The 16782-nt window shown below is 39.6% G+C and overlaps 1 protein-coding gene and 1 pseudogene across 1 annotated transcript in view; one reads left to right on the top strand and one right to left on the bottom strand.

The window, feature by feature from the left end:
- RRAS2 (RAS related 2) overlaps positions 1–16782 on the top strand; it is an 80636-nt gene that overhangs the window by 53075 nt on the left and 10779 nt on the right. Inside the window, exons 2-4 of the mRNA XM_037026720.2 lie at positions 14330–14417; positions 15310–15412; positions 15582–15690. Of these exons, the coding sequence (XP_036882615.1) occupies positions 14330–14417; positions 15310–15412; positions 15582–15690 (300 nt within the window). The remainder of the gene's footprint in view (positions 1–14329; positions 14418–15309; positions 15413–15581; positions 15691–16782) is intronic.
- LOC118973984 (large ribosomal subunit protein uL6-like) lies at positions 1943–12527 on the bottom strand (annotated as a pseudogene).

Below are 16782 nucleotides of genomic sequence, written 5' to 3'. Positions count from 1 at the left end.
TGCTGAGTCCCTGAAGCAATGTCAGGGGTTGCAGGGGAGTGGTACTGGGGGTAAGAAAGCACTGTTCCCCGCCTTCTGGCTCCTGTGCCTGCCTCCACTGCCTGAGCCAGTGGGCCGTGCACACAGGTACAAGTTTTTGTCCCAGAGCAGCCAGATATGGATCCCTGCTTTCCTCAAGCAGCCAGAATCCCAGTCTCCCCAGGAACTCTGCCTGTATTAACTTTCCAACCTGGTAGTTATGCGAGTCTCGTGAAAGCACCATGAAATGTAGGTTTGTGCTCCCAGCGCAGATTTCTGAGCTAGGTACTCAGCAGTCTGAAGCCTTCCACTCCCTCCCTGCTGGGTTTCTCTTCCTTCCACTGGTGAGCTGGAGTGGGGGAGGGGCTCGGGTCCCGCGGAGCCACAGCTCTGGTAGTTACCCCGTTGGCTGAGGTCTGCTCTTTTCTCCAGGTGTGTGCAGCCTGACGGTCCTCTTTCCTGTTGCTCTCTCAGGATTAGTTGTGCCAATTAAATTTTCTAATTGTATCGAGTTTTAGGAGGAAGCCTCTCCCTCTCCTCTCACACCACCATCTTTAATCCTTCTGACTTTGTTACATTTTGCAGGTTACTTAAACACTGAGCCTCAATGAACTCCTCTCAGAAACAGAAATAATACCAGCCTTAAACAGTTGATATCTAGACCTACTGCATTTTATTGATATGTTTTTTTCCCTTATATTAGTATCTCTGATACTGAGATGCTTCGTAATCAAAGCCATGCCATAGTTATTGGCATTTTTTTTCTTCTGTGGCACATAAAATAACAGTGGTCTTACAATTGATGGCATCTTAGATTTGATGAAGTAGGGTGATTCCACCTATTGAACTGACCCAAGTCAATTGTGCTAGGGCATGGTGTAGGCACAAGTTCATGTGATGGGGAAAGGTCAAGGTGGGCATGGGCTGGTTGATGGGTGTTAGAGGAGTGGGTCTACAAATGGAAGTTTTGTTCTGAGCAAGCAGCCAGCACAGCAGATCACCACAGAGAGAGGATAGTGCAACTAGTTGATGGGGCTCAGGAGCAGATATTACAAATCTGGGTGTGTGGAAGTTGGAATTATGGCAGATTGTTGGTGGGTAACAGGAATTGGTTCAGGGGTGAGATTTAGAAGCCATGTACTAATTTGTGCAGGAAGACATTAAAATAATGGAACTATGGGAGAAAATACTTATAAATCACATATCTGATAAGAGATTTGTATCCAAAATATGTGAAGAACTCTAATATTCAACAACAAAAAGACAACTCAGTTTAAAAGTGGGCAAAGTTCTGAACAGACAGTTCTCCACAAAAGATATATTAATGGCCAATAAGCATGTGAAAAGACGCTCAACATCCTATTGGGGAATTGTCAATCAAAACTGCACGGAGATATTACTTTACTAAGACAGATGTTTGCAAATAAGTATTGGTGAGGATATTGAGGAATCAGAGCCCTCAAACACTGCTGACAGGAATATAAAATGAGACAGCCACTTTAGAAAACAGTTTGGTGATTCCTCAGAAAGTTAAATAATAGAGTTAACGTGATCCAGCATTTCATGGCTAGATGTATACCCAAGAAAAATGAAAATACGCGTTCACGTAAAAGGTTGTATATAAATGTTTGTGGCAGCATTGTTTATAATAGCCAAAATGTAAAAGCAACCCAAACGGCCATCACCTCATGAATAATGGGTAAAAGTAGTATGGTATATCTGAAAGATGGCATATCAGAAAAAGGAATGAGAGATGAAGTACTGATAAAATCCAGCTGCCTGGATGATGGTTGAAAACATTATGCTAAATGAAAGAAGCCAGACACAAAAGACTACATATCAGAGACAGAACGTAGATTAGTGGTTTAGTGGCCCAAGGGATGGGAGGGGGTGGGAGAAATGAGGGATGGCTGCTCGTGGATAATAAGGTTCCTTTTTGGGGTGGTGAAAATGTTTTGTAATTAGATAGTGATAATTGCCCAACTTGTGAATAATGAAAACTGTTGAATAAACTTTTTCATGTAGTGGATTTTATGGTATGTGAATCATATCCTAATAATGCATTTACACAAAAAAATGAGGCCCTAGTTCTAGGAAGGGCCTAGATTACTTAGTAGTTATCAGTATAAGTAAAGATTTCAGAGTAGAATAAATTTAATATAAGAGTTGGAGCACATGTTGATTGGGAAAGTCTGTGAGAAGAGGGAGGCAAAATGGTGATACTGGGGTTTGGGAATAAAACAGAAGCAGTTATCAGCATTGTAGTATCATGCCAGGGTCAGACAAGTAAGAAAGTCAACAATGCTGAGACTCTGAATGTGGATCTCGTTAAAGTTGAAAATGCTTCCTACCTAAAGTCGGTATTTACTCTGCACTCTGTGTGGAGGGCTTAGAGGGCTGAGCCTGCAGAGAGGACCTAGGGGACCCCATTGTGGAGAGGACCCTGATGTGAAATGGAAGGATCCAGCGATAGGACCTAGGCTAGCCTGGATAATTGTGTGCCCCTAGAGGTCAGGGACTGTCTTATTCATCTGAAGTATCCCACAGAGGCCAGCATTATGATATTCAGGCAGCTGTGATCCTCATAGGTGTAGAGAGGTAAGGAAGGATAAGTTAGCTAAGGTAATAGCTATTGGGATGGAATGGAATGTGGAAATGAAAAGAAAATTCCCTAGGAGTGCAAGGTTCAGTCAAGGCAGGAACCAAAAGACACAGTAAAGACTGTGCCTTGGTGTGAAAAAGGAAATGTCATGGGATTTACTCAAATTTCCCATGGGGATGATGTAAGCTATCTATTAATGTCCACATATCATACACTATCAAGCTTATATGGCCCTCTCTGTTCATTACTTCTGTCTGTGTGCCAGTCATCATTGTGCTTTTAAAAAATTAATTCTTTGTCCTTATAATTTAATTAAGACTTTATGTGCTGTCTGTTGAAGTAATATTCCCCCCAAGAATTGGGAGATAAAATCAGACAAATAATTATTAATATCAAGCAAGGGAAATAAAGTTTGTCATGCTTACATGATGGAGGTCACTGGCTTATTGCTAATTATGGGTTTCTAAATATTAATGATAACTCTAAAAGATACATACATATTTTATAGGTTGTCCTTGAGTTAGGCTTTTCTTACCTACAAATTTTTTGTGTATATGGATAGTGGCTGTAGGCATCAGCCACAAAGGTAGCCCAGGCCCCTTTTTTCTTGTCGATAGTTTTCAAAATGGCCTTGTTCATGAAATAAAAATTTTTATGTGATCTTGTCTACTCAATAGGTTAGTTTTGCAAGTGTAGTAGGGCTGTGGAGGGAGAGAAAAGAAGAAAGAGGGAGATCTTTCTTTTCTTTCTTCTTCTAAAGCTTGTGGGTTTGGAAGGATAAAAGCTGTGAAGAATAAACTAAAGCTTCCTTGGGGCTGCTGACATCATGAAATGGAGGTTTACTCCCTTGAATAATTTTCTCTTCATAGAGTCTGAGACTTTTATTTTTCTTTTTTTACCTGTGCCCAAACATGTTACTAAAGATTCATTTTGGTTTAGAGTTTTGCTTTGTGAAAGAGTGAGCATTGCTTGAGGGGCTGGTGTGTGTCTGAGGGCAGCCTGCTCCAGGGAGGACCCATGACTTCCCGCCTGGTGCCGCAGGGTGAGGTCAGGCTTTCCCCAGGGAAAAGTTGAGAGTGAAACAGGGTCCTGGGAGAAAGGTGAGTGGTTTTGTATCTGGAATATTTCTGAAGGAAGCTAAAGACAGGGTAAGAATGCGGTAGTGGGGAGGTGAGGCAGGGGAGGAGACCGGGGTGTCAGGAGGTGCCCCAAAGACCAACTTTTTCCCCTTGTAAGTGCAGCTGAGGGTCGGCTCTGTACTCTGGAAAGGGAAATGAAATTCTCTTCCTGTTTCTTCTGGGGCCAAATAACTGCTTCAGAGTTTGGAACCCAGGGTTAACACTGGCTCAGGACCATATTTCAATGGTAGCTTTTGTGGTCTGACCTTTGGACCTAAACACAGATTAGGATAATTTTTCCCAGGAGAAATGAGCACCAAATAACTCGACTTGGAAGCAGACTTTTGTAGTAGAACTGGTCTGTAAATTAACTTTGTTCTGTGCACTTTCTTTTACCCATTGATTTGCAACCAAATCCTTTCCACGAGGCATCTGTATCATAGCAGAGATTGCACTGAAGTCACATGGAAAGCACATGGTAGCTTTAGACAGTCTAAGACAATTAGCCACACTGACCGAAGGTCTGCATTTGGTTAGAAAGAAACTAAAAGATTACTGGATTTAGTGTAGCTTTTATTCTGCATTAGTATTCTGGAGGATACACTATGGAGATCTCTGTAACCATACGTGTTAGATTAAATACTAATTTCAGTCAGGAAAAAATATATACTTGAGTGAAGGAGGAGCCAGCATATTGGAAACATTTGACACAACAATAAAGGAGGGTATTGCAGGGAACAAAGGTTCTCTGTGACTTGACAGCTGCTGCTAAAAAGTGACACCAGGAAGAGCCTGACTCTGGCTCACAGCTGCCTGAAGTTGCTGCTGTCTTCTCGAGTGTTACCAGAGGAATTTGCATTGCTCTGGTTTTAGCAGATAGAGACTTCTGATAGCTAACCAGGTCCTTATTGTGCTCTGGGAAATTTATTCCTGATGTCCCACGACCATCTTCATAATTAGAGGGTTTTCCAACAGCAAGTATTTTGAGGTTCTGTGTTGAAGGTACCTTGCTTGACTCCACGACACTTCTAGAGAGTATGACACAGGTCTCGGGTACATCAAATCTAGTTGGACATAGGTAACAGGATTTTAAAAGGAACTCTAACCTATTTAGGTTCGTCTTAACAGCCCTCGAGGCCAAGAATAAAGCAATAGTTACCAAGTTCTTTTCATACTGCAGGGACTTGCGTAGAAGGTAGCCTTAAATTGGGTTTGCATTTAGACTACACTTCATCTCCAAGAAATAAAAGTGTTGAGAGTTTAAAGCTTCTGAGACGAGGATGTTTTTGGAGAGAGCTGTTAATATGGGTGTGTTCTGTGTCCTTTCTTGCCTTTATACACATGGAAAGGAGAGTTTGCATCTCTTAAGCCCTTTTCATTGAAGCCAAGTGATGGGGAGAACTCTGAAACAATCATTCTGAGAACTTGACGTGTGTTCCCTGGTATTTGGGGAGCATAAGGATTATTATGTGAATCTGTGGGTCAGTAGCAGAGCAGAGGGGAAGGAAGAGGTTGTATAGTTAGTGATCTGCTCTTGGAAAGGCAGTAGTTTTTCCCTGAACTTCTAGATGGAACCAGGTTAAAGCCTTCTAAAAAGAGATCCCATGCATGGCTACCAGAAGGTGGTGTGAGGCAGGAGGGAGGTACCCATGGAAACCCCCAGGAGTGCTGTAAATGGATGGCCAGCCCTCACTCAATTCCTGGGAATTGCTCATGGATGGTCCCACTTAGGGACTCTTACAAGGGAAACCATAGGCCCTCATGAGAAAGTCAGATTTCATTGGTGTGGCCTTTTCAAGCTGCTTACTTATCTCTCCCTACTTCATCACCTCCAACCCTGAAGAGATACTCTTGCTGGGGGTAGAAGAGATGCAGAATAAAATGGGGAAAGAGAAAAAATGATTGATGTTTACCCACCAGTCCCAACCCAATTGCAGACTTTATCTAGAAAGGGAAGAAAGAAGCTTTAATTAAGATGAGTACTGACTAATGCACTATACTAGACATCTTAATTATTGAAATCACTATGTTGGGGCTGAAAATGATTGAACACGTATTTATCATAGAAAATGGAAAAAATTAGGAGGCTTGCCTTAGATTTCATTAAGGAGCAAGAAAAAACTTACCCATAGGATGGCTTTGAAGGAAAATTTTATGTTACTACTGTTAAGTTCAGTTCTGTATCATTTATACATTCATTCATGCACAGACATGGAAAGATAAGCAGTTGTAAAAGGAAATTTTAAGTACCAATTACATGGTATTCATAAAGTTTGGTATATGTATTTTCTGAACCACAACTCTGAAAAGTAAGAGATACACCTTGTTTGATTGTACTTTTGTCTTATTGTGCTTCAGCTATGTTACACTTTTTATAGATTGAAGGCTTGTGGCAACCCAGCATTGAGCAAGTCTTTTGGCACCTTTTTTCCAACAGCATTTGCTCACTAGGCATCTCTATGTAACATCTTGGTAATTCTTGTAGTATTTCAAACTTTTTCATTATTGTATTTGTTACAGTGGTCTGTGATCTGTGATCTTTGAGGTTGTTACTCTTGTAAGTGTTTTGGGGTACCTTTAATTGAGCTCATATAAGATGATGAACTTAATAAATGTTGTGTGTGTTCTGACTGCTCCAAGTGGCCATTCCTCATCTCTCTCCCTCTTCTTGGGCCTCCCTATTCCTGAGACACAACAATATTGAAATGAGGCCAATTAATAACCCTGCAATGGCTTCTAAATTCAAGTGAAAGAAAGAGCTGCATGCCACTCATTTTAAATTAAAAGCTACAAATTATTAAGCTCAGTGGGAAGGCATGTCCAAAGCAGAGACTGACTGAAAGCTAGGCCTCCTGTGCCAAATTGAGTCTCCAAAGGCTGACTCTATGGTTACGGGATAAAATAGCTAGTGAGGTTAGGTTGAAGCCAGTGCTCATTTACCATTCTGAAAATCCCAGGGTCCTTAAGAATTAATGCTAAACCTATTCTGCTTGTGCTCTAGAAATGAACAAGGTCTGAATGACAGCACATCTGTTTATAATGTAGTTTACTGAATATTTTAAGCCCACTGTTGAGACCTGCTCAGAAAACCTGGTTCTTTCAAAGTATTACTTGAGACAGATGGACAATGAGATTAATGCCTGCTAACAGAACTGCAGGCTACAGATCAATGGGTCATATTGACTTTCAAGTCTTCTTACTTAAGTACATTCCATGAGTCTATAACTTCCCTAATGATTCCTCTGATGGGTCTGTGCAAAGTCATTTGGAAACCTTCTGGAAAGAATTCACCATTCTAGATGTCATTAAGAACATTGATGATTTCTGGGAAGAGGTGAAAATACCAACATTAACAGGCATTTGGAAGAAGTTGACTTCCAATCCTTATGAATGACTTGGAGGGGGTTCAAGACTTCAGTGGAGGAAGTAACTGCAAATATGGTAGAAATTGCAAGAGAATTAGCATTAGAAGAAGTGGAGCCTGAAGATGTGACTGAGTTGCTGCAATCTCATGATTAACCTTTAATGGATGAAGAGTTGGTTTTTATGGATGAGCAAAAAAGAAAGTGGTTTCTTGAGATGGAATCTACTCCTGGTGAAGATGCTATGAAGGTTATTGAAATGACAAAGGATTTAGAATATTACATAAACTTAGTTGATAATGCACTAGTAGGGCTTGAGAGGATTGACTTCAATTTTGAAAGAAGTTCTGTAGGCAAAATGCTATCAAACAGCATCACATGCTACAGAGAAATTGTTCATGAAAGGAAGAGTCATTTGGTGCAGCACACGTCATTATCTTATTTTAAGAAATTGCCACAGTCACCCCAACCTTCAGCAGCCAGCACCCTGATCAGTTAGTTAGCAGCCATCATCACTGAGGCAGATGATGGTTAGCATTTTTTAGCAATAAAGTATTTTTAAATGAAGGGTTGTACACGGTTTTCTTAGAATTACCACTATTGTACACTTAATAGACTACAGCATTGTGGAAACATAACTTCCAAATGCAAACAATTCGTTTCACTTGCTTTTATTTGCCTTATTGTGGTGATCTGCCGCTGACCCTACAGTGTCTTTGAGGTGTTCCTGTAGATTACTTGAAGTTGGAAAAATCCAGGCTGTGTAAGCTTAAGGGGAAGAGGAATTCAGAGCACACTGAGATCATGTTCTGGTTGGAGTGTTGAAAGCTTTGCAAAGAATGTTAAGATGTGGTTTGGGCTTCATTAGGTATAACTGATTAGGGGCCAGCTCTGTGTCGTAGGCTATGCTTTGTGCTCCACTAGTATTTTTACTTTTCACAATAATCCTTCAAGTTTAGTAGTATTTCCACCTTACCAGACAAGGAAACTGAGGCCCAGACAGCTTAAATGAAGTGCTATAATTCCCACAGCTTGTGGAAGTGGTAGAGCTGGATCCTGGTTTGTCAGACGTACCCTGAGGGTTCTTTCCTCTGCCCTGCTGCCTCCCTGGCAGCCCCACACACTGGGATCCAGTAGTGGGATGGGGCAGGATAACCTCAGCAAATGCTTCTGCCGGGAGGAGGAGAATGGGGCATATATGTCTCTGGTGACCCCAGCCCTGAAATCCCTCGTCTGGCAGCTTTGTGACCAGACCCCCCTCACCTCGTCCTTTGTGTCTGCTTTCTGGTAAATTTTCATTTTCCATTATCCTTTGGTGCCATGTCTGAAGTGGGCACTGAAATGTGCCCTCCTTAAATTAAGCCCTGTTCTTACCCTTTCCTGTTGAGAAAATGGAATTTAAAGATGACAATTTATCCAAGGACTCAAAACAGCTAGGAAGTGGGATGGCATCTGGGTTTGAATTTCGGGCCTCTCAGACTCTGGCGCCCATACATGTTCTTCTCATCATGCTGCCTCTGCCAAAAACTTTGTAAGTGCATGTGTTAATAGGAAGCCAGCACATAGGAAACCTTATGTTTGGTTTATTTTATCATAATTTAAAATATATAGGTTTTGTGGATAGAAGTAATAATAGGCAAATTCTGACTTAAAATGGAGGGGAGCAGAGAGCCGCAGCATTTTGTGTTTAGAATGTTTCCTGACTGGCTTCTGTGTGAAGTGTTGGGAAGGGAAGGCTGGGAGGTGAACAGGATCTCAGTGGAAAAAACGGAATGTGAATCTGTTAGTCTTGGTTTTTTTTGTTTTCTTATTTTTCCTGGTACTTTCACTCATTTTATAGGCCAATAAAGGAATGGAAATTTGGAATTCTATGAATTTTACTAAATAGTAAGAATTATGTGATCAGATGTGAATTTAAATTGTAGTTCTACTTTGTAGCTGGGTGACCTTGAAGAGGTCACATAAATCTGTGCCTCACTTAGATAAGCCCTCTTAGACTTTTTTTTTCCCCTAAAGGATTATTGTGAAAATTGGGAAAATATATGTCTCATGGCATAAAATTTATTATCAGGTGTTTGGCACGTGGTAAATGCACTCAGTGTACGTGTGCTTTACCTCTGGAGAGGGAGAGGCTGAGTAAAAAGCAGAAGGAGCATTGATTGGCTGGAGAGCCATTTCAGTTCTGAGCCTGCCAGTGGTTCTGCCTCTGACAAAAATCTTTTCCCTCATGGAGCTTGTATCTAGTTGGGTGGGGGAAGGATGGGTGATAAAATAAAAAAAAATAGAATGTAAAGAACACTGGAAAATATTCTTACCAAGAAAAAAAAAAAATTCAGGCTTCTAGATGAGCTGGTCTTGAGTGCCCCAAGTTGAAAGCTCAGAGTTAACAGGATCCCTTATCTTGTTCCTCTTCCCTTGGTCTGACCCTCTCTGTGCCACCACCAGATTAAAATAAAATCTATTAATATGAGTGTTGTCAAGTATGTGCAAAAGTGGAGAGAATAGTATAATATGTACTTGCATATACATCACTCAGATTCAGTAGGTATCAAGATTTTCCCAGTTTGATCTGTTTCTTCCCCTGCTATCTCTGTTCCCCTCCCCTTTTATACCCCATGTTTTTAGAGGACTCCTGAGACTCTCCTGAGAATGGTGCTGTGCTCAGTGCTTGTCATTTGTTTACAGCTCCCTGGTGGCATCTTAGATCTAGCCTCCTATCCTTTCCTTTAACATGCTAAGGTAGTGGACTGGATTTACCGAGCTTCCCAGAATTGCCAGTAAGTTACTTGTGCCAGGGTGTAGCCCAGGCACCGCTCGGTGGCAATGCTTGGGAACTACACTTTCACCAGCAGCTGGGGGTCAGGAGAAAGTGGGCAGTCACTCCTGCTCAGGGAATGCAGAAGTTGGTCAGCTCATTGTTTTTCTTCCTCTTCCCCCCTCCTTTTCTTCTTTAAGGCGGCTTCTTTGCATGGGAAGATGGTGAGTTGGCAATTCTCTTAGGCCAAGCAGAGCTCTTGTGCAATTTAGTGGCATATAATAGGAATAATATTCCTGCTGTCACGGCATAACGTTCTGGGTATTATTAAGGGTTTCTGACAACCTTGCCCAGACCAGATTTTATCAGAGGAAGATCTCCCTGTCTGAATGGATAGCTTTCCTATCTTAAACTTTTCTCCACAACTTCCTAACAGCCTCAAGGAGACTTAGATCCATTTGCCCTTCTAACTACCTGGTAGGTCCCTGCCTGTTGAAAGGATGCATTCCCTGTTCTTTCTGGCTAGGACCTTTCTGCATGCATCCTTTTCTGTGATACCAAGAAAGGACATTACTTTCTCACCCCGCCTCCATTTCCCACGTTTCATGGGTTCTGAACTCTTTAGTTCATCTCTGTTTCTGCCCTTGCCTGAACCTCTATTACCTTCCACCAGGCAACAATGTGCTTGATTTTTTCTTGCTTTCTGCTACAGAATATCCTTTCTGGACTGTGGTTGGTAACTATTTTCAACTTCAGGAGAGAGATTGTTTTCATTTCTGGCCAGTGTTTGGGGCTCTGCGTTTATAAGTGAATGTACACATAGTTGCTATGCATGACTGCGGTATTCACTGCTTCAGTTCTGTTGCCTTCTGAACAAATATGGTGTTTGACCATTTCATTGTTTCTGTTCTTCAGCCAGTACATTTAATGCTGTCTGTTCCCCACTCCCAGTCACAGCCCAGTTGCTGGATGTTGTTTACAAAGCAATGGACTCAGGAAAGTAGGGACCCATCCTGCATAAATGTTGAACAAACAAGTGAAACCCAGAGAGTAAGAGCAATTGGCTGAAGGGCTTCAGGTACTGAAAAATAAGACTTTGAATGGTGAACAGCACAAATCAAATCAGGAAGGCTTTGAATACTGTGTAAACAAAAGTACTGAATCCTATAAGCAACAGGGAACCGTTTAATTTATATGTTTTATAGAGGTATATTTTGTTTACATACAAAAAAGTACACAAGTGTTAAATACATAGCTTGATGAGGCTTTGTTATTATCTTATAGATGCTAAAGGTTAGAGAAGTAAATTAATTTATCTCAGGTTGCACAGCTAGAAAGTAGCAGAGCTGGATAATCCTGAATTTAATTCTGTCACCAGAGACTGATTTCTTGCTGGTGATCTGCCTTAGGTATGTGGGACCCAAGTTTAAGTAACAGAATGTTATGTCTTTATGGTGGGAGGTGATGGATATGTTTGTTACCTGCCCACAGTGAATGCCCTTTTGTTCTGACCTGTGGCTCATTGGATTTATGAGGGGAAAGGAGTCTGTGATTCTGGGACAGGCCCTGGAGTGATATTCCTTAAGATGGATCTTTATGAAGGAGAAAATGCTTTCAATGAGAATGGCTCTTTAAAGTCTACATGCAGCAGGAAGATGGTGGTCTCTATGGACAAATTTTGAAAACAGGATACAACAAAGGTGAACTGTGGACCTAAATATTTAGGAGTCCCAACAATTTCATTTGCCTTAAAGATTAATATGAGTGGAATAAACACATGTCAGTGTTAGCAAAATGACCAAATTCTTAAAACATACAGATTGTGTTTCAAGAGCTAACATGTCCAAAGAAAATGGGAAACTTCCACAGCCATTAAAAGGAAAAACAGTGGGCCTCAAAGTTGCTTAAACCACCAATGTACCGTATGTGTTAATGTTTTTTTTTTCTCTCCCAAATCAATAAGGCTTTTATTGCATTTTTAAAACACCACAAATAAGTCCAAGGAATCATCTGGCATCTTGCTGTTTCTATAGATGCACAACTTAGATTTTATTCATCAGCCTGCTGAACTATTCCTTTTTCAGAAACATAGGCACCATCCAAAAATTATTTGATATCCTTATTTTTAACTGTTGTGACTTGCTGAATCAAAGCAGCTGAATTTGATACAAGTTCAATGTCATTTCCTTTGAGAAACAACATCCTTCTGGGCTTGAGAGACTGAACTGGCAAAACTTGGCCTCATCTGAACACTGTAGATGCATTTTTCACCCAAGAAATTTCAGATTTGAACAAGAGAACCATTCTCCAGAGTAATGATGTTGATGGGGGAAGTGAGCAAACAGGGACCTCATCTTGTAACGGAAGCCCAGTGTAACACCCTTGATCACATTCTCTTCATGACTGTAGATAGTGCAAATGGCAGCCAGTTCCTTTCTGTTTCCATTCCATTTGTCAACCTGGAGCCTCATCTTTTTCTATCCAAGGAGACATTGATGTGATTGAAGGCCCTCTGCGGGCGGGCTTCCTCTGGGGCACTTCACAACAACTGTGCATCCTTTCAGAGTGATGTTGACATTTTCTGGAATGTTGATAGTCTGGTTGCGAAGAATGGTCTTCCTTCTCTCAGTTAAAGCAGCAAAGAGTATACATGTTAATCTTTTAATTCCATTTCACAGTGCATTAGATACAATGCAAAAAACCTCCACATTGAAAGAATTCTAGTTGGCACGTATGACTCGGACATTTGAAAAAATACATTTAATATTTGTCCACTGAACCCACTTTTCAGACAAAGTGGGAGGGACAGTATGACACATTTTAGTGCATTTAGGCATAAATTGGGAATAGTTAATGAAATTCAGGTTTTAAAAAATGAAAGCATGGCAGGAAGTATCAGATTGCTGTAGAGAAATATGTTTCAGAAAACTGATCTTAAAAAGAAATAAATGGCATGCCTTATCCATGCATGCTCGGCGAGACATGTGTATGATTTAGAGTGTGGCTGTTGGGTTGTCCCTGTGCTTGGATATTGTTGCCGCTGTATGTACTTTTTGAAGAGGTGTGGGTACCCATAAGTTCAGGATTATTTGGAGGTGGGGTGGTAATAGAGATGCTTCCTACTCAAAGCTATTTCAGTTGGTATTTTTTTTTCCTGCAGACTTTGTTTAATAAATCATATGTTTGAAATCATCAAAGGGGAAATAGGATTGTGGATACTGAACTTTGTGATTAAAGTTAATTCTAAGATAGAAATAAAATGTGGGAAGTGTCCTTCAAAAGTAAAATAGATATGTATGGTCATGATGGCAAGCAGAACACTATAATTCCCCCACCCAAAGAAAAACAAATGCATGGTTTTCTTCCCCCCTTCCCCCCAAGGTTTTTTTTTACTGTCCTGTTCAGAGTGCCTACTTCTGAGTGGCTTTCTGGTATTTGCATAGGCCACCACACCAGGGATTGTTACTGAAGAGTGCTGTGTCCCTAGAGCCAGCAGGTCCAGCTGCCAGGACAGCTTGCCTGAAGAATGGCTGGACACCTTTGGGGCTGATTGCTAGCATTAAGCTGCTTTCCTCCAAGTCATGTCCTCAGATTTTGTAATGAGCCAGTGGGAGAATAGCCTTTGAAGAAGTCAGTCAAGAGGGAGAGCAAAGGAGATACTCAGGACAAAGAAGGATGATGTCAGTGTCCTAGTTAGTGCCTGTCTGTAAGGGAGAAATGAGTTCTCACTGAGATTCTTGTTGCTGCCTTTGTTTCTTTTTAAAACCTTTAACATTGTGAAATACAGCATGCACAAACATTGAACATTCTTTCCTTCTTACTCTGCTACCTTAACTGTCCTTTCTTCTGGTGATAATTTCAGAAGATGACAATTGGGAGGTATTGTTAACAGAAAAAGAAATAGATGTTAAGTTAAAGAACCAACAAAAACATCGGTGAAAGAATAAGTTTGAGATCTGTACAAATGAAAAAAAATTCCGAAATCTTGTTTCCTTATGATATTACACAAGGCAGCTGAAAGGTGTCAGAAAGGTGGGGAGAAAAGATGGGCATGAAATCTTCCAGGCCTCTCTCTGTTGTCCTCATGTTTCAAATGAATTTGTTTTTAGGACTGATGTTTGCCACTGGGTTGCAAGTAGCATGAATTGTAATTCTGTTTTTCTAGTTTTTCTACAAGTTGAAATCTAGATTCTTAGACATATATGAGTCAATTATTAAAAAAAAAACCCTCAGGAGATCTTTTACAACCGTCTTGGGTATTTCAGATACGAAGTTTAGAGATACTTAGTACCTTTTCTTCCTCTTGGGACCTGCTCTGTATAGCCTTAGTTTAATGGGGAATTTGACATAGTAAAATAAACCTTAATACAATGAAAATATTTTAGCTGTGGGTTATTGGAACTTGATAAAGTTACACTGGTACTTGTGTAGGCAAATAAACATAAATTTAAAAATAAGGTTGTTTTTCTTGCAGTCCTATTTTGTAACGGATTATGATCCAACCATTGAGGATTCCTACACAAAGCAGTGCGTGATAGATGACAGAGCAGCCCGGCTAGATAGTAAGTAATCTTACTTTATTTGATAGTTTGCATATCATATTTTTAAAGTTTTGATGTTTTCCTAGGTTAAATACTACAATTGAAATATTATATGATCTTGCATATAAGCCCATGTCTTTCATTAGTTTTGATTGATGAATCTTCATGTTAGACAATTTAAATATTCCTCAGTAAATGTAATGTAAAACAGTAATTGCATTGACCTTATTCTAGTGAAACTAACCATGTCATTGTAACTTGTTGAAGTAGTGTTTATTTGGACATTTGGAAGAAAAGGAGGTTTCAACCCTTTCTCCTGATTGCCAAAGGTTAAAATGGGTGAAGTAAATAGAGAAAAGCTTCAATATTTGTTAACTTGCTTAGAATTTATAGCACAGAGGCTTTAGAAAGTAGTATTTTGGGCTTGGCTAAACATTCACCACTCCACAAAAGAAGGCCCTAACTTGTATGATTCTTTTTTTCATGGGCATTAAGAAGTACATTATTAGCACCTGCACTTTACAGATGGTGTTTGGGGGCTAGACCGAAGTTTGTTTCTTGAATTTACAGGTATCTTTTTCAATACTTTCTGTGGAGGAGATAAAATATCAAAGTGACTTCAGAGATTATCTGACTCCATCTACCTAGATGTATTTGATATTTTTAACCTTTCAATTGGTATGCTAATATATTCTAACTACAAATCATCCTGCACTGATGAAGATAATTCTGAAACTGTCATTAGGATGCATTTGTCTTTAGTATTGAGTATAAAGTACTAAGAGGAGAATGCCACTTGGTTAATACTGAGTATGATGAGCTCTGAAGGGCCCACATTAGTTGGGCCTGCCCTTGTGGGGAAACCGTTTGTAAAATGAAAACCCAGCAACAGTTACATTTGTTTTTTCTCTAGTTCTGGACACTGCAGGACAAGAAGAGTTTGGAGCCATGAGAGAGCAGTATATGCGAACCGGCGAAGGTTTCCTATTGGTCTTTTCCGTCACAGATAGAGGCAGGTTTGTACCCAGGTTAAAATGTACATCTACTATTCATGTCTAAACCACTATCTTAACTGAGTTTGTACTTTCTTGTTCTTATAGAAAAAGGAAGAGTTCTAAATGGGGCATGGGGCTTGCTGGATTCTGGTATTTGACCAAATTGATTAATTTGTTCTTGTGCTTTTAGTTTTGAAGAAATCTATAAGTTTCAAAGACAGATTCTCAGAGTAAAGGATCGTGATGAGTTTCCAATGATTTTAATTGGTAATAAAGCAGATCTGGATCATCAAAGACAGGTGAGAAGGAATTTTGCTGTTGGGAAACCAACTATTGATAATCATATATGTGAACAAATGTATTTAATGAAACAATTTAAAGTGCCCTGATCAAAAAACTGCTGAGTTTGGCACACTGGATTTCACAGAAGTCACAATAGGTGAGAAATAAAAGGAAGTAGATTTGGGGAAATTAAATTTTCACACAATTATACACAGAACTTCAGTGAGCCTGCTAGTATTTGTGCCAGCTCCATTCACAGTACAATTTCTTGAGTAACAGCCAATACTTTAATTTAATTAGATAGCATTAAAGTTATCTGTAAAGTCCTAATTTATTCAATTATCAGTAAATTGCCTTTATTTAGAGAATGGCTTTTATTTAAATTATAATATTTGGATTTTTCCTAAGTTCCATTGATGCCTAAATTTTCTATTAATTCATATTGGCTAGCTCTAACACCAGGAACCTGCAAGAAAATAATATTTTTAGTGTTAGGTTACCCACTTATTCCACAATTAATTCAAAAAAATTTTTGGTATATATTATCCACTCATCTTTTTGGAGGGAGGATAAATAAAGTCAGATGTAAATTAATGCAGGCTCTACATTATTTGGGGGTTCTTTTTGTGTATTTCCTTTAAGTCTTTAGCCTCTATTCCACATCTTGGAGTATAGATGTTTAAATTGTTAACTTTTGCTGGGTATTTAAGTTCTCTTTTGTTTTTATATAGCCCAGTGTTAACAGATTCTCATTTGAAAAGTGCAAACATCAGGAAAAATTGGTTGATAAAAATTGAGGATAGCCTTCCATTTTATAGTTGATAACTATTTAAAATGTAATTTTTGATTTGTGTGCTTTGTTTGTAAAACTTTGTTGAAGGTCTACCAGGTTCAAAGCATGGACTTAAGAGAATGATATCATTGTTCAAATGCTAAGATTTAGCAACGTTTACTGATGATACTTGATGTAGGATAAGTTTTACTACTAGGTCTCTTTGAAATCTGAATTATTATAAAGTTAATGCAAAAAATTTGATTTTCATTAGAAACCAATATAAGCTGTTTGAAATAATCTAGAATATGGTATTGCTTGCATCTTAAACCTAGAG

The sequence above is a fragment of the Manis javanica genome, chromosome 11 (genome assembly GCF_040802235.1).
Source record: "Manis javanica isolate MJ-LG chromosome 11, MJ_LKY, whole genome shotgun sequence".
Classification (NCBI taxonomy): Eukaryota; Metazoa; Chordata; class Mammalia; order Pholidota; family Manidae; genus Manis; species Manis javanica.
This window is presented reverse-complemented; position numbering and strand designations above follow the sequence as displayed.